The 19,061-nt window shown below is 47.9% G+C and overlaps 4 protein-coding genes across 8 annotated transcripts; 3 read left to right on the forward strand and 1 right to left on the reverse strand.

The window, feature by feature from the left end:
* Nucleotides 1-1,216: 1,216 nt before the first annotated feature.
* Nucleotides 1,217-2,693, forward strand: LOC101755137. The gene has a single exon (XM_004984923.4). It carries the CDS (start codon nt 1,484-1,486, stop codon nt 2,489-2,491), a length of 1,008 nt encoding a protein of 335 aa, XP_004984980.1. The 5' UTR covers nt 1,217-1,483; the 3' UTR covers nt 2,492-2,693.
* Nucleotides 2,694-5,192: 2,499 nt separating this feature from the next.
* Nucleotides 5,193-6,470, forward strand: LOC101767336 (protein MOS2). Its single transcript, XM_004987019.2, has 2 exons — nt 5,193-5,505; nt 5,618-6,470. Exons 1-2 carry the CDS (start codon nt 5,193-5,195, stop codon nt 6,382-6,384), a joined length of 1,080 nt encoding a protein of 359 aa, XP_004987076.1. The 3' UTR covers nt 6,385-6,470.
* Nucleotides 6,471-8,863: 2,393 nt separating this feature from the next.
* On the reverse strand, nt 8,864-9,759 carry LOC101755541 (ubiquitin-fold modifier-conjugating enzyme 1). The gene is made up of 2 exons (XM_004984924.3): nt 9,332-9,759; nt 8,864-9,215 (listed from the first exon to the last, which is right to left on the reverse strand). Exons 1-2 carry the CDS (start codon nt 9,662-9,664, stop codon nt 9,000-9,002), a joined length of 549 nt encoding a protein of 182 aa, XP_004984981.1. The 5' UTR covers nt 9,665-9,759; the 3' UTR covers nt 8,864-8,999.
* Nucleotides 9,760-9,922: 163 nt separating this feature from the next.
* Nucleotides 9,923-14,244, forward strand: LOC101755946 (protein MOS2). Of its 5 annotated transcripts, XM_022823395.1 has the most exons (4): nt 9,923-11,374; nt 13,244-13,313; nt 13,910-13,975; nt 14,065-14,244. In XM_022823395.1, the coding sequence occupies exon 1, from the start codon at nt 10,005-10,007 to the stop codon at nt 11,319-11,321; it is 1,317 nt and encodes a 438-aa protein (XP_022679130.1). In that variant the 5' UTR covers nt 9,923-10,004; the 3' UTR covers nt 11,322-11,374; nt 13,244-13,313; nt 13,910-13,975; nt 14,065-14,244. The 5 variants fall into 5 exon arrangements, with proteins under 5 accessions (XP_022679130.1, XP_022679128.1, XP_004984984.1 ...); XM_022823393.1 differs by having other exon boundaries at nt 13,244-13,975; XM_004984927.3 differs by having other exon boundaries at nt 13,413-14,244.
* Nucleotides 14,245-19,061: the final 4,817 nt, after the last annotated feature.

Genomic DNA, 19,061 nt, shown 5'->3' on the forward strand with positions numbered 1-19,061 from the left:
ACTATTGCTAATGATGATTAATTCAGGCTTAATAGATTGTCTCACGAATTAGCACAGGGGTTCTGCAATTAGTTTTATAATTAGCTCATGTTTAGTCCTCCTAATTAGCATCCAGAACATCCGATGTGACACCGCTAAAATTTAGCATCTTGCATCCAAGCACCCCTTAGTCGATGTACGTGTTTGACCCGCAGCAGTCCATCTACCTTGATTGATGGCAATAGTGCATAATGATTAACATATCTAAGAAAAGCTTTTTCAAAGAGTGCAGAGCAAGTACTGCTAAGCAGCTTTGTAACTAGGTTGTGATGGCATGAATAATTTTTTCAAAAAAAAAAAAGGGGTATGTGATTGACGAAGAATATTCCCCCCCCCCCCCCCCCCCCCCCCCCCCCCCTTCCAAAGCTGGCTGGATTATAAAAAGATCAGAGGGACGCGTTGTGCTGCAGAAACATCCGGCCACCATCTCAGGGACAGACATGCAGTGCGCAAGCGTCAGACTGGGATACCACACCATAGGGGGCGCCACAGCACTTCTTCCTTTGATCCAGGATCATGGCCTACCTGGCTTTGTGCCAACTACCTGAATAATTCCCCCAGTCCGAAACAAAGGAATCATCATCCTCAATTCCTCACGGCGAATAAAAGATTTGAGTATCCTGTCTGTTGCCTTGGAATCCAAATGATGGCTCCATCATATGCCTCTGCCAGTCTAAACCCTTTTGGAAAAATGAAGAACCATATATGGGCGGGTTACGCACACACATGCAAGACCAGCTTATTAGCTAGGAGATGCTAATCATGCAGGTCTAATCATGCATTAAACAAGGAGGCTGGATTGGCCATTTGGTCTTTATATCCTCACCAAATACCCCAACAAACCACTCTGAGGACATACAATCCTTCAACAAACTCTAACTAACACCTAGGTACATGTAAACAAACGTTTCCCCTCTCCTCCGTTTTCTCTCCCTTTGCTGGGCTACCAACGCATGACAAAGAAACAAAGTCAAACAAATACCTCACCCTTCCATCCCTTCCTCACCCCAACCACCATGACAGCAAACCATCAACGCCATCTGCCCAAAACACCCCTGCATCCCCCAATTAATCCATGCTATTGCCATCAGTCATCTGAGACATCTTTCCTAGGTAACCCTTAGGTTAGCACACAATGTTTGAAAAAATCTAGTTAAAGGGCATGCCTGTCAAGTTGCTTCGATGGTGCCAGTTAAACCTTCCCTATCCAGTTCCAAACTTCCCACCCCCCTCCCTCCACCTACAAGCAACAGCAGCAGCACACCAGCCTCCAAGAAGAGGAACGAGGAGGAGGGTGAGGAGTTGCCTCTGAAAGCAAGCCATCATTGGCTACCAAATGCAGGCATGCATATAGCGAACAGGACAAGAAGAAGAGGAAGAAGAAGAACAAGAAGCAGGAGCAGAGCTGCAGGGCGCCGAGAAGCGGCTGGTTTCTGCCACCACCATGTCCTATGATCAGATGCTCGCCCCGCTTTTCGGTGCCGGGCGATCGGCGTGGAGAGCGGCTCAGCAGGGCGGCGGCGGCGGCGACGCGGTGACGAGGCAGATACTCAAGTGCACGAGATGGCAGCTCGAGGAGACCACCGACTTCGTCACCTGCCCCTACCACTACTACTGCGACAGCTCCTACCCGGGCGACTACTCCGCCGCCGTCGGGTTCCTCGTCGCCGCCTTCGCCGCGTACTGCTTCCTCTCCACGCTCGCGTTCACCGTCCTCGACCTTGTGCGGGGCAACGGCGGCGGCGGCGCGCCGGCGGCCGGCGTCAGGGGCATCAAGCGGAAGTACCTGCTCCCGTCGGGCCCGTTCCTGCTCCCCCTTGTGCTGCTCGCGCTCGCCAAGGGGCAGCGGGTCAACGCCGTGTTCCCGCTCGCGCAGCTCGGCCCGGCATTGCTGCTGCTGCTGCAGGCGTCGGCGCTGGCGTTCCGGAACGAGGCCGACGGCGACATCCGGTACGCGGTGCTGGAGGCGTCCACGGTGTCCGGGGTGCTGCACGCGAGCCTCTACCTGGACGCCGTCGTGCTCCCCTACTACACGGGGCTCGAGGCGCTCCGGTGGTCGCGCTTCTCCGGCGAGTGCGCGTCGTGCCTGTGCCGGATGGAGCCCCTCGTCGTCGGTGGCACGGCGGTGCAGTACCGGGGCCTGTCCAAGACGGCGCTGGCCATCATCTTCGCGCTCTGCTCGCGGATGGTGTGCCGCATCTACGGCGAGGAGCGGCTCAGTGCGTGGACGCGGTCCGCGCTGGAGGCCGTGGGCTGGGTGTTCGTGGCCGGCGACGCGGTCTACCTCGTCGGCTGGGTGGCCGCGGAGGGCGGCGTCGTCGGCGTGGCGGCCTACAGCCTGGTCGCCGGGCTCGTGTTCCTGAGCGTCTTCGGCAAGGTGTACCGGTTCTTGGCGTGGGTGGAGACGAGGCAGTCGCAGTGGAAATCCAGCCTCTGCCACAGCGTTGTTTGATTCACACTCTAAACTCTCGTCGGAGTTCATCCTCCCCTCAGAGATCTGTAAAAAGAAAGAAAGAAAGAAAGAAACCATTGCTTAGCTCATCTTTTGCTTGCTGTACAATCTACACAATGGTAAAAAGGTGCGATTTTTTTTGTACACGTTTAATTAGCTTAACTTCTGCTGAAGCAAAATTCAGCGGTTTTTGTTGATGAAACTTCAGAGCTTCTTCTTTGCCCCTTCTTTTCCTAACCATCCTGCTGACCACAGTGCACATTCTGATGTTAGTTGTAGTTAGGCTTGGAACCAGGCATCTGTACGGTATTTAGTTTGAGTTTCTTAATTCTAATGATTGTACTGTATGAAGCAAGGTCACAGTGTCAGGGATTGGTAGCTGGACATTGTTGGTCGTATCAGGAAAGTGAATGTGACAATCCAGCAGCAAGATTGAGGTGGTTCGGGACATGTGTTGTGATCAAGCAAAGCAACGACCTAACCACTGGCGGCTTCATCAAGCCAGTTCTTGGAGGCTTCCTCTCCGAGAGTTGCACTGTTCTGATCTTGCCTGTCCTCGTCAGTTTGAAGAGAAGCGGTTGGAGCAATTCACCTGGGTGTCTCATCAGATTTGGGACCGACGGAACATGGACTGCATCTCTGCATTCTCACTGCAGTCACTATGGCCCGCATGCAAGGCCACAACTAATCCGTGCATGTGTGTGTGAAAAATCCAAAGGCTAGGATAAACTTATTGTACATGTACTTGTCACATAGCATTTGGTCCTACACTTGATCTCGACGAAGCAAAAGCGTTTGAGAATTTAATGATTCTTTTGATGCAAAGGTGTTTGACTTGGCTTGGGCTGTTGGGGCATGATATCTAATCTGACCAGGCTTCTTTGTCAAAAGAGAGTTCTCATTCCTCGTGCAATTTTGCAATGGCTGAAAGAAAAGGTCAGGTGCAAACACGCAGCGTTCCTCCCTCCTGCCTGCAGACTCCAATCCTTCCTTCCTTCTGAGAGCCAGGAATGATTAGGCTTGATGATTAGGTAGGCTGACGAGGCCAGCAAACTGGAACGGGTCATCGTCAAGTTGTTGCATCCCAAATCATCGAGCCGGCCCAGCCCGGGGGGCGGCCTTCGTGCACCGGAAGCAAGCTTGGGGACTGGATGGCAGCATCTCGTCACTTTCAGAACCGGTCCAAGCGTGTAGGACGGCTTATGTGTGTTACATCCTTGTCTCCCAACGGCCACTGGATTTCATCGGCTAGGGCCATGTGCCTCGCTCTAAAAGTGTTTTAGTGTAACTCAAGGTGCATAATCCGCACTGTCAAAGGAGAAAAAGAGAGATTCCATGGTTTTGCATGTGTCCAAACGGGCTTTTAGTGGTTGGGTTTTAATCAGGGAGAAAGGGTTTCGTTGATAGCTGTGGTGTACTAGATGCTAGTGAATGAGATGTGACAAGGATATTCAGTTATTGAGACTTCGTGGAGTAGTGTCTTGCCCCTGGATTTTGATGATTTATGAACCCAAGATCCGGTGGGAAGGACTTAAGATCCGTTTGGATCCTTTGCTGTGTCCTGTACATAGCCTTGTCCAATGAGAAGTTGGAGAGAATATAATGCACGTTTGATTGGTAGGCTGATTTTGGCTTAGCAAGGATTTTGCTTGCTTCTCCAAGCGAGCGAATTCGGCTCCTGCGCGGCAAGGCAAGTTTGCTCCAGCAAGCCAAGTGAGGTAAGACTAGCTCTACAACCAAACGTGCTCTTAATGTGATCTGATAGTGTATCATGGCTACGGTGGCAGAAGGCCCCCTCCCCACTAACACAAGTTCTTATCAAGGTCATTTCTATAATCATTTGTCACGTTGTATAACTATTAAACCAAGAATTTCATTTCTGTTACAAATTATTGGAAGATGATAGCAATGGGAGATTATTGGCAATCTTGCAATATTCCCTCCGTCCCAGAATATAGCTACGTTTAGAATTTTTCAAAGTCAAACATTTTCAATTTTGTCTAAAAAAATGATGTTAGTAGATTATATTATGTAACATTTGCTATTTGAAGTAAATTATTTTTACAGATATTGTTAGTCAAAGTTAGAAATGTTTGACTTCTGAAAAAGTTGAACGTAGCTATATTTCGGGACGGAAGGAGTACGAATAATTAAACAATTAGATGGGTGGAAGTTTGATCGCAATTATTTTCTGGTTGATTTCAAGCTTCACACATATCGGTAGGAAACACACTCTACAATCCCTCGACGATAAAAAGAAATTGCAAGATAAATCTAGGACTATAAGGCTTTTAACCTTTGTGAACATCTGATGCACGTCCAAGAACATGACAGAGTATATGTTGTAGCAAACTGTACTATTTATCTTACTCTAATAACCTCAACAATAAAAAAGTAAATATTTATATGCGGCACTGTCAATGCGACGCGGCCGAAACAGCTCTAATGACCAAAAGGGCCGAAACAGCTCACCAAATATAGGCCGGCTCAGGTAGTGGCCTAGGCCTCTCTCTCGGCGATGCGGCCCGTGTCCGACACCGATTAGGATCACGAGCCCACAGCTTATAAATCCACAGACCCTGGCTTCGGTCGTGCATCCATCCATCCCTGCTCTCCCGTCCTTTTGCCGCGATTCCTCGCCATTCGCGTTCTTCCCACTTGCCCCCCAGATCGTCGCCGCTTCCACTACCGCGGCCGCGCCATGGAGGAGAAGAACAAGCTGTCAATATCCATCGCCTGCAAGCTCCGGCCTGCCAAGCCCCCCTCCCGCCCCGCCGCCGCCGACGATGGCCCCAAGCCCGCGCCCACCGCCCAGTTCGTCACCGAGTTCGACCCGTCCCCGACCCTACCCCCGGCCGCGGCGCCCGTCGTCGTCCCGCCGCTCCCCAACTCGGTCAACTTCGGCCCTCGCAAGCCATCCTCCCTCACCACGTCGCAGGAGGAGGCCGCCCTCGCCGCGCAATCCCCTGCCTGCTGCGGCGGCCCCGCCTTCGTCCTCGACAATCCGTGTGCGAGTACCCGGGTAGACCCACGTTTCTAAACGTTTTATTCTTCTTAATAAAAAAGATACGCAGCTCTCCTGCATATTCTCGAAAAAAAAAATCCCTAACGACGACCCCTCCTCCTGAACCTTCTACGGCCTCACCCTCCGCGACGCCGCTGTGGCGCTCCTTGCTGGATATGGCTGGTCCGAAGGCCAGTGTGTCGGTAAGAGCCACAGGGACAGGAAGGAAGATACCAAGGCCGCCGATCGCCACCGTGCTGGCAAACACGGGTTTGGCTACAACCCCTCCGAGCTTGACCCTCGGAAATCTCGCTCCGGCGAATGGACATTTGCCGCTAATAACAAAATGACGGGGAATGGAACCGCGAGGAAGAGAGGTAGAGACGCTAGCGACACAACGGAGGAGAAGGATCACAATGCCGGCCGCCGGCATAACAAGATCTCTGGTGAGAAAAGGTCTAGGACGACGACGAAGGCTTGCGAGGAGGAGAGAGACGGCGGCCAGGGCAACACGGCGCTGTGGCTGCAGAGCCATATCAGGGTCCGGGTTGTTAGCGAGAAGCTGGGCAAACGGCTGTACCTGATGAAGGGGAAGGTCGTCGACGTGGTGGCGCCGACGGCTTGCGACGTTGTGATGGACGATGACTTGGAGCTCGTGCAGGGTGTCGAGCAAGGTATGCTTGAGACAGTGCTGCCCCGGACGAACGGCCGGGTGCTCGTGCTCTACGGGAAGCACAAGGGTGTGCGTGGGCGCCTGGTGGAGAAGGATTCCGAGGAGGAGGTTGGATTGGTGGAGGATGCAGATTCGAAGGCTGTGGTACGCGTTAGGTTTGACCAGATGGCAGAGTACACCGTACCGTTGACTTGTAGTTGCTTGGCTACTGAATAATTTCTTTTCGAGTAGCTGATATTTGCTTTGTGTTAGGCAATGTACTAAAATGTATATGCATGTAGCATTGTAGCTGCTGTGATCCATCGACCATCGTCACGACATCACCACCGGTAGAAATAGGGAGATAAGTAGAGACAATTTTCCTCTGATGACTGCAGTAGAAGGTCAGATAAAAAAAAGACGCATCGCGGCAATTTAATTTAAACCACATTGTATGTAATTTCCAATGACAAGCCATTCATACTTAGGTTTTCTTTCTTTCATATATGTAAAAGTGCTGTGCTGCTGTGCATGCATGCTATATGCAGATGGCTAGTGCAATTCTGGTTCTTGTGCAGTATTTAGATATGAAGAGGTAGCATCCTACGTCCTACTGCTAATCGAGATATCAGATGATATATAGTTATATAGAATTATAGATTGGCATATCTTGGAATCTCGTGATGGAATTCTGTTCACGATTAGTCTGGTTTGTGCAAGGGGACATGTGAAGTATGTTCAGCTTCTCTCGGTCCAGATTAGGACTGCTTTTGCTTTCTCTCACATTTATATTCTAGGTTGTTCATGTTGTATGCAGATGGCTGTTGCAATTATAGTGCTTGTGCAACTTTTCAGATTTGCTGTTAGCATCCCGATCGAAGTCCTGCTAATCTATGCTAAAATTCTGAATGATACAGAAATCTCAGGCTGAAATATTTAGTTTGTACATTGTCTGTATGCTTTACGCAATGAATAATCAGACTATGACTGTGGCACTGCTATTTTCATGCAGATTATTTGTGAAGTAGCTAGCGTTAGCCGAGACCTATTTTTAGTTGCTGGTGAAGACACGTCTGTCGTCTGCATTGAAATCTATTTTTAGTTGCTGATGAAGACACGTTTGTACTGAAGGTGCCGAACCAAGTAAAGTTCTGAATACTGGTGAGAAAGCGTGCAGACTTTCGCTCACAACCGAGGTCCCCGACTGCGGGCTGCCCATTTAAAACCTACTTCAAGCGAGCAATTTAGGTATAACACAGCAGAATAAAGCTAAGGAGCATAGCAAAGAACCACTTCAGGCGAGCAATTCTTTAAACAAAAAACTTCAAGTGAGCAATTTAGGTATGATAAGTTAATAACTTCAACCATCAAAATGTAGGTGTACAGCAAGCAAATATTTCCTCGTCTTTTCCTCATTTGACTATTTATAACCCAGAAGGTCAGACATCTAGAAAAATTGACATACAAAAATACCTGTGTTCACGTATGAAAGTAACATCAGCGTTCTTTTTTTTTATATATATACAAGCAGAACTGTCATGTACGAACAGTGTGAAGAGTCAATAGCATCAAATGCGAACGCACGGACTCGTATGAATTAGTATTACGCGGTTCCAACATTTAGACAAGGTAATGCATCCATGCACCAACAGGTAAGTTGCAATTAATAATTAATAAATGAAATATTGAAGCAATGTAGAACAAATATTATTCACTGACCACATGGGAGGTAGATATATACAATGCATGGCATAAGCTAGAGCCAGAATAGGAGCTTAAAGTAGTTTTGGTAATAATCAGCATGATACTGTGCAAATGCACCACAGGCAACTAGAAACCAAACTAAAAGAAACAAATTAATAAAAGAAACATTGCACATAAATTAATAAAACAAAACATCCAAGTCACTATCATACAAAGAATTAACTGATTACAACATCTGAACAAGCTATAACCATGCCTCATCAGGTCAATTGCAGCATTCTAAGAATGCAAAATCAAAGCAATACTTGTGTGCTTTATGTACCATATGGGAATCAGATATACAAATACATAACATAAATCAGATTAGGAGTCGAAAAAAGTTTCTAACAAAATATTCAGCATGATACTGTGCAAAATCTCAAAGACAGCTATGCACCACACAGACAACTGCACATATAACAAAAATAAAATTGAGTTACCAAAAAGGATTTGCACAAAAAAATTGTAAAATTCATGAACAGGTTCTAATGGAACTATCCGGACTAGTTTTGTTATGCATCTCTGCTTCCCCAGATGGCATTAGTCCGATGGACTTTAAAATCATGTGACGATTCAGAAAGTTGGATGCAAAATTACTACGGGGGTGTTTGGGAGGAGGGGGCTAAATTTTAGCCCCCGTCACATCGAATGTTTGGACACTAATTATGAATATTAAACCTAGACTAATTACAAAACTAATTACACAACCCCTAGGCTAAATCGCGAGACGAATCTATTAAGCTAATTTAGTCCATAATTTGACAATGTGGTGCTACAGTAACCATTCGCTAATGAGGGATTAATTAGGCTCAATAAATTCGTCTCGTGATTTAGCCTAGGGGTTCTGCTATTAGTTTTGTAATTAGCTCATATTTAGTCCTCCTAATTAGCATCCGAACATCCGATGTGATAGGACTAAAGTTTAGCCCCTGTCTCCCAAACACCCCCTACATCAAGGCACACCAAATCACAGTCAGCAATCAGCAGATATGGGACATGCTTGTTAGATATGCAAGTATTGCTCTTATTTGGTGGTTCACCACCGAGTTTTTATCCAATCATCACTTAGCTCATCAGACAATAAGCACACTCTCCATTGCAAGTTGCAACTAGGAAGATGGAGCAGCAGAGCCAGATGCCTCGGCAGGAGCTGCCTCATCATCCTTGTGCTTCACCATGCCCGAGTCGACCAGGATCGGGACCTCCGCCGCGAGCCACGGCGCGAGGCCGAGGCACAGCGCGTGCGCAATCCCGAACCTCGGGCAGTTCTTGGCCCACAGCGGCTTGAAGTGCACGGTGAGGCAGATCTTCCCTCCCCTGTACATCTGCGCCCACGAGCACAGCCATCCATCAGAACGCAAGTCGAGAATCCTTGCCCAAATCCAACAAATTAAGCAAGCGTACAGGCAGTATCACAGTAATCAGTTCGTAAATCAGGTACCTTGTGGGTCTTGCCGTCGAGGGTGGGGAGCTCGATCTCGGGGGCGACCTGGGGGTAGGCAACGGGGATGTCGAACTGGAGGGGGAACTCGTAGCGGCGGAGGTTGTGGACGTACCAGCAGGTTCCCTCCCAGCGGGTGCCCTCCGGGTTGGCGGCGGCGATGCGGAACCAGTCGTTGTCCTTGGCCTTGTTCACCGACGTGTAGGCGATCAGCGCGCGGTACTCCTCCTTCAGCCGCTGCCGCCACGCCTCGCCGTCCCGCGGACCCGCCCGCGTCGTCAGCAGCGGGATCTCTCCCACCGTGCTCTTCGTCCCCTTATCCCAACCCTCCATCGATTCGGCGGTGCTGTCCGGCGGCGACGCGGCGGAGAAGAGAAAGAAGATGCGCTGCGTGTGTGTGACGCGTGAGAGGCCGAGGCTTTTGGGGTAGTGCGGGCAAACCAGCCGGGACCAGGGCTGCTCAGATGGGCCGGCCCAAATCTCCGACTCGGACACGCGATGCAAACCGCCTCCGACTCGGCCACGGTCCACGACGAGTCCACGACTATATTTTTCATCGCACTGGGTGGGGCACGGCACCGCCCGCCGCTCGCCCACGGCCCACGCCACGCGCTTCCGGCTTCCCCAGACGCGCATTTTGCCCGGATCGCTCGCTTCCGCCGCCGCCGCCGCGATGGAGAAGGAGAAGAAGCTCTCGTTCTCCATCTCCTCGAAGCAGCGGCCGCCCAAGCCTCCCTCGCGCCCCGCGGCAGCCGCCGCGGACGACGATGACGCTGTCCCCCGCTCCGCGTCCGCGCCGGCCCAGCAGTTCGTCACAGAGTTCGACCCATCCCAAACCCTAGCCTCCTCCGGCGCGCCGCGCGCTGTCATCGCGCCGCTCCCCAACTCCGGCAACTTCCTCACCCACCGCCCCCGCAAGCCATCCTCGCTTCCCACCCCCGAGGAGGAGGCCGCCCTCGCAGCGGAATCCGGCGGCGGCGGGCCCTCGTTCGTCCTCGACACCTCCAACGCCCCCGACGACCCGTCATCCAATATCCCCTACGGCCTCACCCTCCGCAACGGTGCCACCGAGGCCGCCGCTGTCAAGGAACCGGAGAAGGCGCTGCCACCGCCACCGCCTCCAGCTCCTCCGGCCGCCGCTGATGCTGCGCCGGCCGGGGACCTCATGTTGCGGCGGTACAAGGAGGACATGGCTAGCCTTCCAGATCACCGTGGCATTGACGAGTTCAACGAGATTCCCGTGGAGGGATTCGGCGCGGCGCTCCTGGCTGGATATGGCTGGAAAGAGGGTAAGGGTATTGGTAGGAACAATAAGACTGGGGATACCAAGGTTGTTGAATACGACCGCCGTGCTGGCACGCAGGGGTTAGGGTATAACCCCTCTGAGGCTGATCCTAGGAAGACCCGCTCTGGCGATTGGATTGTTGGCGAGAAGAAGGCATCAGAGAATGGGAGTGCCAAGAAGAGAGATAGAGACAGTAGAGATAGGATGGATGAGAGGGATTCAAGCGCCCGGAAGAAGAGATCAGGTGAGCAAAGGTCTGAGAGGGAGGCCCATGGAAAGGAGAGGAGTGCCCGGGAGAGCCGAGAAGGCACAAGTAACGGCACTGATTCTCGTAGCAAGGTCCGGTGGTTACAGAGCCATATCAGGGTTCGTGTTGTTAGCGAAAAGTTGAGCAAGAGGCTGTACTTGATGAAGGGTAAGGTTGTCGATGTAGTGGGACCAACAACATGTGATGTTATGATGGATGATGGATCTGAACTGGTGCAAGGGGTGGAGCAGGATATGCTTGAAACAGTACTTCCTCGGACGAACGGTCGAGTGCTTGTGCTCTATGGGAAGCACAAGGGAATGTATGGGCACCTGGTGGAGAAGAATTCCGAAGAGGAGATTGGATTGGTGGAAGATGCAGATACAAAAGATATAGTACGTGTTAGATATGACCAGATGGCAGAATATACTGGAGATCCGGAGCTGCTTGGCTACTGATTAATTTATTTTTAGCGGATATTTGCTTACTCGGAGCTATTCCATTGTGTTAGGTAATGTCTGTTCCCTATTATGACCAACAGTTGTTGCTTTGATGCAAAATCTTGAAGGAACAGGTGGTTTTGTATGCGTTTACTTGTATATGTATTTTGTACTTATTTGTCAGTCCTCGGTGCTAATCCATGATTTGGGAGGTGACCTCTTGTACTAGTTGGGGCTCTTTGAATAAATGATGGAATGTCTCTGAATGTCAAAGTCTGGTATTTCTTAATTAACAATGAACAAAGCTGTTAGTTTTGTGTTCTAGTAGGTTCTATGTGGACTTATGTTATTTCTTTCTCTATTTCTCGCTTCCATCAATGATCTTTTGGAATTGCTCTCAGGTTGAAGAGGGCCTTCTCTGAATCTGTTCGGATTCTTGGTCATCTTGTTTTTCTTAATTTCACTTGTCGTCATACTCAAGAGGGAAATTTCTTGTTGTTATGTGAAGGTTTTTAGACTGATCAATTTGGCTTCCACCTAGATTTTTTTAATTATATTCACGTCAGGGATTTTGTTGGCTATGTCTAGAACTTGTGTGAATTTTATAGTATAGTCTAATGTGTATCATTGTGTGACCTGGAATTTTCTTTATTGTGAATGATTGTGTGATTATTCTATGTAAGAGTTGTTTTTAGACTATGCATAGGGAGGCAGACATACTCATACAGATATATAAGTTTAGAATACGTGGACTGTGCCTACATCCTATAAAAGGGAGAGAAAAAACTATAATGGTTGGTACTCCAACTAATGTAAAAACTGAATGGTCCGGGGAGCTGTTTTTAAGGAGAAGAAACAGTTTTATTGATAAACCCTGTAGTGCCCTTAGAACTTTTAGATGCTTTATGCATAGGTATGGTTTATTTTGTTCTATGAACAAACTGTACAAGAAAATTGTCATGTTCCTAGCTTTTCAGTTTTCCAGCATGAGAGAGGCTTGGGATAAGCCGCTCCTAATGGCACAGGTATGCTGCCATGGCTATCAAATACTCCCTCTGTCCCAAAAAGAGTGTCATTCTAGCTTTGTCCTCAGTCAAACTTTGTTTGGCAAAGTTTATATAGAAGAATATCAACATTTATTACACCACATAGGTACACTATGAAAATATATTCCATGAATATTGGGAAGTATTGGTATTTTTTTGTATAAACTTGGTCAGGATTAAAATGGTTCGACTTAGGACAAAGCTAGAATGACACTTATTTTGGGACAGGGAGTAGAAATCATTCGGTGCCTTGCATCCTTGCATGGTATATCATCTTGCAACGTTAGTTTGGAACTTCCATTGTTGGCTTTCTGGTAGCCCATGGCATATACAGGTATTAGCTTTGCACAGAACATTTCTTGGGTCCTCCAATTGGCATCCAATGCCCACCTTGGCTTGTGTTGTTTGTGATGGCACTGTTAGGACAATTAGCAGTAACCAGTGAGTATTTATCAGTAGCTTGGTTGGAGTCATACCTCTGATATAGCCTCTACAATTATTTTGCAAAGTGATGGGTGTAAATTATTGCAAACACAGTAATCATCCGACATATCTATTTCAACTGGTGTTGTTGTGCCTATTATCATATAATATTAACCATGACATTTGCAGCTCATGTGCCTTGGCCATTAGCTTTTTTCAGATTCTAAGACTATTAACCTTATTATGCTTACTTTCACCTTTTACCATCCGTGGTGGATTTACTTCTAATTAATAATGCTTGTCTGTTTTTCCTCCTTTCCCTATTTAAAATTGAAGTCATGTATATGTTGATCACCTTTCAATTATTAGACTGCAAATCTAGAAAAGTGTTATTTGGGTATGTGCCATTTTCTTTGACTTAATACGTGATTTCTCTTCACTCACTGACTACTGCACCTTAACATTTGACAGCTATTACAACTCAGTAACCCCTTTGCTGGAGCAGAGAATGCCTGTCAAACTGTCTTTTGATCCCTGCAATGTAAGATTATTGACCAAAATTTCAAACAAACAGCAGAAGCTTTCTTTATGCATTAGAGATGACTTATTTTTTACTTGCTACATATGACATGATCTTCAGGGTTCAAGATCTATGGGTATGAGAATGTGTTTTGTGGGCATAATTCAAAATCGCTGAGGCTCTATTAAATTTTTATTTCATACATTTTTCACTTTCCATATTGGAGATTTAATATTCTTAAGCCAACATCAAAGATTCTCAAGACACAAATTGTTCTTTGATTATTGTATTAGTGAAAATAATCTGGAACTCTAAGCTAACTACTTTATGCTAGTTGCTCGCTAAATCTCTATGTTTGGTTTGTTTCTGAAAGTATATGCTTTTTCCTTTCCACCTATCTTTTTGTTCTTCCTATGGAATATGTGCTAAATCTGCATGTTTGGTTTCTTTCTGAAAGTATGCTTGTTTCTTTCCACCTATCCTTTTTGTTCTTCCTATGGAATATGTGCTAAATCTGTATGTTTGGTTTCTTTCTGAAAGTATGCTTGTTTCTTTCCACCTATCTTTTTGTTCTTCCTATGGAATATGTACAGTTGATGCTCCTATCATGCCTGCAGCTTAAGGTGAAAGGCGAAAAGGGATGCATCTCTATAACTGAATTCAAACAACAATACCACATCTATGTAAACTCTCTATATCATGCTTTCATTCTATGTTTTTTTTACAAAAGATACCTTATGATATCTTCTGTACGATTTTTTTTTGTATTAAGGAAAAGGAAACTTGGACAGGAAAGACCCTTACTATCAAATCTGAGCCTCGTGTTCTCTATGGCAACTATGGCTACTCTGTTTGGTATTCTGTGTTTATTGACTTATTGAAGTGGATTGTATTTGTATGTGAAATGTGTTTGTCTGCTTTGCACATTGAAATTCAAGTCTATGTTCCTCCAGATTTTTCCTCCTAACTAGTTCTTTGGCGCCTTTGCTATCTCTCATTTTAGACAGATCCAGTTTCATACTAGCTTGTGCATGAACAATGCAGATCTCCATTGCAGTTCTAGCTATACCTATGTGGCTATGTACATGTATGATAGACACATCGAAGGTCTGAAATTTTATCCATGGTAGCCTGCTTTTTTTGCAAGGGATACGACTTTACAAATGTTTTCCTATTATCTTATTGCAGATGTTGACTATTTATAATCGGTTGTTCATGAGTCTTGTAGCTGTTGCATCTGTTTCAATCTGTACGTTGGTTTGTGTGCTGCAACGCAAGGTTTGTTAGTTGTAGCTATGGCAGAAATCCATTAAACCTGATCGCAAATTTGGATGCTATTCGTAAACGTAAGATTAAATCTAATGGGATTGCAAATTGAATGAAACCTGATTTCAGTCGCTCTAGACCAGTCTATATTCAAGGCGTCGTCCGGCACGAAAGCTCTCCGTTGTCCCGGGGCACCGGACGGAGGTCGGAGGAGTGGATGGACGGTAGGAAATACTGTCCACCCCCTGGGCCTGTCCAGAACGCTGGATTGGGCTTGTACGGCCCATATCGGCGCGGATACGTGCAAGCTAGCGCACCGCCAGCCAGCTCCGACGGCCCATTTTGTGTAGCCAAGCTGTGGCTGACGGGACGTACGTTCCTCTCTGGCTGGGCCGGCTTCGCTGCTCAAGCTAGCGCGGTACTCCACCACATTGCATTTCAATTTTTTGCTCCGTCCACCCGAGAAGAGAGAATCGTTTGTTAAGAGTCCTGAGTCGGCACTCGTCATGCGTTGAGAATGAGGGACGGATGTCAACTTCAATTATACCTGGCGCCCCCGCATAATTCCTACGGTTGCGAGCTAATCATGTGTTGTGGTCTGAGGGCAAGCTCATAATGTTGGTGGTCGGTTAGTAGCTGCCAATTAATCCCTACCTTTTTCAAACTGTTCCCTTTTTTGTTGTTGCGAAATGACCCGAATGCAATCAGGTTGTTATTGACAGAAGGAAACAAGCAACAGAAAAGAAGTAGGGCCATCTAACACCGCTACCTTTTAATCACCTTTTTTGTGCAATGATTCTACAAGTTTAGTACTGATAATAATCCCTAGAAGCGGCTGAAATTTACATCATCTCAGGCCTAAACTTGTTTGCAGCAACATGCACAAATCGTTCACCAAAGTCATTGATCCAAGCATGGGACATCCAAGGGCAAAGCTATGCGATTCGAGTAAACTACTCGCAGCGAACCGGAACACCCACGCAGCCAGCACGTCCCGGTGTTGTTCCGCGCAAAGACAGGGCCCGATATGTTTATAGCAAGTTGGGCGCAGTCCCATGAGAAATGATTAGGTGAATGTCAAATTGGGGGGGAATCTCTCGTCTCGGATCGCAATGCCTCCCCGAGCTCCCTCATGGCGCGGATTATTGGCAGCAGCGGCATTTGCTTGCGGGTAGCATGCAGCACATCCTTCCCAGAGGCCAGAGGGAGAGATGGCCATCTGCTTATTATCATAATGATGCTCTCTGAATTATTAGTGGCTCGTGGTGCTCCCTCGTGCTTAACGGTACAGAATTCGTTAGCCGGTTCATTAATTAACTTAGTTCCTCTTCTTCTGATCAGCTGCTGTGGACGGCCGGCTCTCTAAATTCTTGTGATCAGCTCTGCGGAACACAGCAGTATTCTATGCCATGATGGAATATAATACAGCTAGAGCATGGAAGTTCATGTGGCAAACCATGCCAGAGAAGAGAACCCAAAGACCCATTTTCTCCATAAATATACATGTAACTTACTTTCAGTTGTTGATCCCACTCACAGCGAGTTATTGGGCATTCTCTTAATGGTTGTTTGGATACGAGGTGCTAAACTTTAGCAGGTCACATCAGATGTTCGGATGCTAATTAGGAGAACTAAATATGAACTGATTACAAAACTAATTGCACAGATGGAGTCTAATTCGCGAGATGAATCTATTAAGGCTAATTAATCTATCATTAGCAAATGGTTTTTGTAGCATCACATTGTCAAATCATAGACTAATTAGGCTTAATAGATTCATCTCGCGAATTAGACTCCATTTGTGCAATTAGTTTTGTAATTAGACTATGTTTAATACTCCTAACTAGTATCAAACATCCGATGTAACAGGTGCTAAAGTTTAGTAGGGGTATCCAAACATCCCTTAATGGTTTCTGAGGCGCCAACTGGCTTATTGACAGTTGTAAAATTGGTTCGTGACGGCGAGAAGTTTAGGTTATCAGTCAATGACGTACCGAAGCATCAGGGTCGAGATGAAGGTATAAAGCCCCGCATTGGGCCAAAAAGGTGAAGGGAATGTGCTGCTGGCAAAGACGACATTCGGGGGTTCATGAAGAAAAGGGCCCCGGGAACGAACAACGAAGGAAGCAGCAGGTACAAGAGAGGTAAAAGGGAGCAGGTCCATTTTGTGCCGTTTCTGTTGTTAAACGGAGCGCACGTCACGCGCGGTGCCCTTTTCCTTCCACCGGAATAAAGCACGGTGTGCCGGCGCTCCCTCCTTTAGTTTCCTCTTTGTTCGTCCGTCCGGCCCAGATCATGCATGGAAGAACCAGCCGGCGCCGCGCGCGTGCCCGGCGCCGGCGTGCTACTGAGATCTGCTAGCTTGGCCGGCCCTGGCCGTACCCCGGATCGCCGGCACCGTCACGTTCGCACGCATCTCCTCGCCACGGCCAAGCAACACACCCGCTCATGGATCACGCGCGCGCCTGCAGCTGCAAGCCTCGATCGCCTGTCGAAGCCGAAGCAGAGACGATATGACGAAGCATCTACTGGCCAGCGAGAGGAAGGAATAAGTATAAATCGAGATTGAGATTCCACACTAATTCACGAGAGGAGAGAATTGAGAGCCTTTTTTATTCGCTCGATGCTGCAGTCCTGCAGCGAAAAGAAAAGGAAATGTATAATTTTCAGGCAACGAGGAGCTAGCGCGCCGTGGGGGTGGCTTGAGGAGGGAGGGCTCGGCATGTGACGCGTCGCCGGCCGTGTCTCGTGCCGATGGATCCAGTGTCCGAAGCTGCTGCTGCTGCTAGCCGGCGGTTCGATTATTGCGTCGTGGGGCACAGCATCCGACTCCATGTCCATGGTGTGCTGTGTGCATGCACCGGGATTTCGACAGACTAAATCTGGGCCTGCGGTGCTCGTATTTTTAAGAGATCGATGAGTATAAATATCCGAACTGTACTCGTGACGAGCGGTTTAAATCTGTTACCGCGACGAGCTGCTAATGCCGATAAGTTTTTCAAGTACACCTACGTACGTTCAGATTCCAACTTCGCCTAGGCCTTGTTTAGTTGGGGAATTTGGGAGGTGCCAAATTACTGTTACAGCACTGTAGCACACTGTAGCGTTTCGTTTGTATTTGTGAATTATTGTCCAAATATTGACTAATTAGGCTCAAAAGATTCGTCTCGCAAAGTACAACAAAACTGTGCAATTAGTTTTTAATTTCATCTACATTTAGTACTCCATGCATGTACCGCAAGTTTGATGTGATGGGGAATCTTCTTTTTGCATAGTGTCAAAGTTGGGAGTTGGGAGTAACTAAACATGGCCCTAGCTCGTTTATGCTCCCGCGGAACCCGATGTTCTTTGGACGTGTTCAACTGTCGTCTGACGCCTGGTAATTGTCAAATCCCCAACACCTTAGCCATAGCTAAGGGGTGTTTGGATCCCGAGAGTCCCTGTCACATCGAATATTTACATACTAATTAGGAGTATTAAACGTGGACTATTTAAAAAACCATTACACAGATACAAATCTATTAAGCTTAATTAGTCCATGATTTGATAATGTACTGCTACAGTAACCATTTGCTAATGATGGATTAATTAGGTTTAATAGGTTCGTCTCGCTATTTAGCCTCTATCTGTGTAATTAGTTTTATAATTAACTTATATTTAGTTCTTCTAATTAGCCTTCGAATATTTGATATGATACGGACTAAACTTTAGCTCGAGAATCTAAACACTCGGTAACTCCTGCATGCTAGGATGGCGCGCGCATCATTCCCCAACGATTGTTGAGTTTGGCCGCACCCTCTCGAGCCTCAGATTCCCTCGTCGCATACTCGCATCATACCATCGTCGTCAAACACTGAAGCCATCCGGTACACACATCCGCTCACTGACTCTCACGCACGCATGAATTTGAGGCCGCGCGTGCTCAGCTCAGGGGCTCAGGCGACTGAAAAGAGCCGCGAGGCAAAGACAAAGGCAGACGCAGACGACACTCGATAGATACAGGGCGTCGCGTTGCAGGCATTCCGTCGCATAGAAGTGGGCGAAAGGGAAAGTGCTACGCAAGCAAAGGCGGCGGCAGCAGAATTCCCCTCTCTTTTCGGCCTTTTCTCCTCTCTGCCGCATGCTTCGGTTCCGTTGGCGTCCTCTCATTCCTCGCCCGGCAGGGCACTTTTCGCAAGTTTTATTCGCATCGCATCCCGCGTCGTCTCGCGAACTTCGGCGTCGATCCATCATTTCTTGGCAAGCACTGTGCCGATGCCGCCGGGACCTCCCGGCCGGCGGCCGGAGATTCCCGAGCGACGTGTGCGCGTCCACAGCTCCGTGCCCGGCCCTCGCTACAGCTACAGGCCTACAGCACTCGCTGGAGCAGATCGCGTCGCAGCGCCAGGAACCGATCGAAAAAGGGTTGCGGCGTGAGCCGCAGAGAAATGGCTCCGTGCCTGCTCCCAGGATGGCCCTGGCACATGTTGGGATGTTATGGGATGCACAGGACCGACCGACCCC

The sequence above is a fragment of the Setaria italica genome, chromosome IX, assembly GCF_000263155.2.
Source record: "Setaria italica strain Yugu1 chromosome IX, Setaria_italica_v2.0, whole genome shotgun sequence".
In the NCBI taxonomy this organism is placed as follows: domain Eukaryota; kingdom Viridiplantae; phylum Streptophyta; class Magnoliopsida; order Poales; family Poaceae; genus Setaria; species Setaria italica.

Coding starts and splice junctions, on each gene's coding strand:
- LOC101755946 (XM_004984925.3), top strand. CDS start 10,005: ATGGAGAAGGAGAAGAAGCTCTCGTTCTCCATCTCCTCGAAGCAGCGG.
- LOC101755137 (XM_004984923.4), top strand. CDS start 1,484: ATGTCCTATGATCAGATGCTCGCCCCGCTTTTCGGTGCCGGGCGATCG.
- LOC101755541 (XM_004984924.3), bottom strand. CDS start 9,664: ATGGAGGGTTGGGATAAGGGGACGAAGAGCACGGTGGGAGAGATCCCG. Junction 9,216..9,331: donor TCGACGGCAAGACCCACAAG/GTACCTGATTTA, acceptor TCGTGGGCGCAG/ATGTACAGGGGAGGGAAGAT.
- LOC101767336 (XM_004987019.2), top strand. CDS start 5,193: ATGGAGGAGAAGAACAAGCTGTCAATATCCATCGCCTGCAAGCTCCGG. Junction 5,506..5,617: donor CCTCGACAATCCGTGTGCGA/GTACCCGGGTAG, acceptor ACCCCTCCTCCT/GAACCTTCTACGGCCTCACC.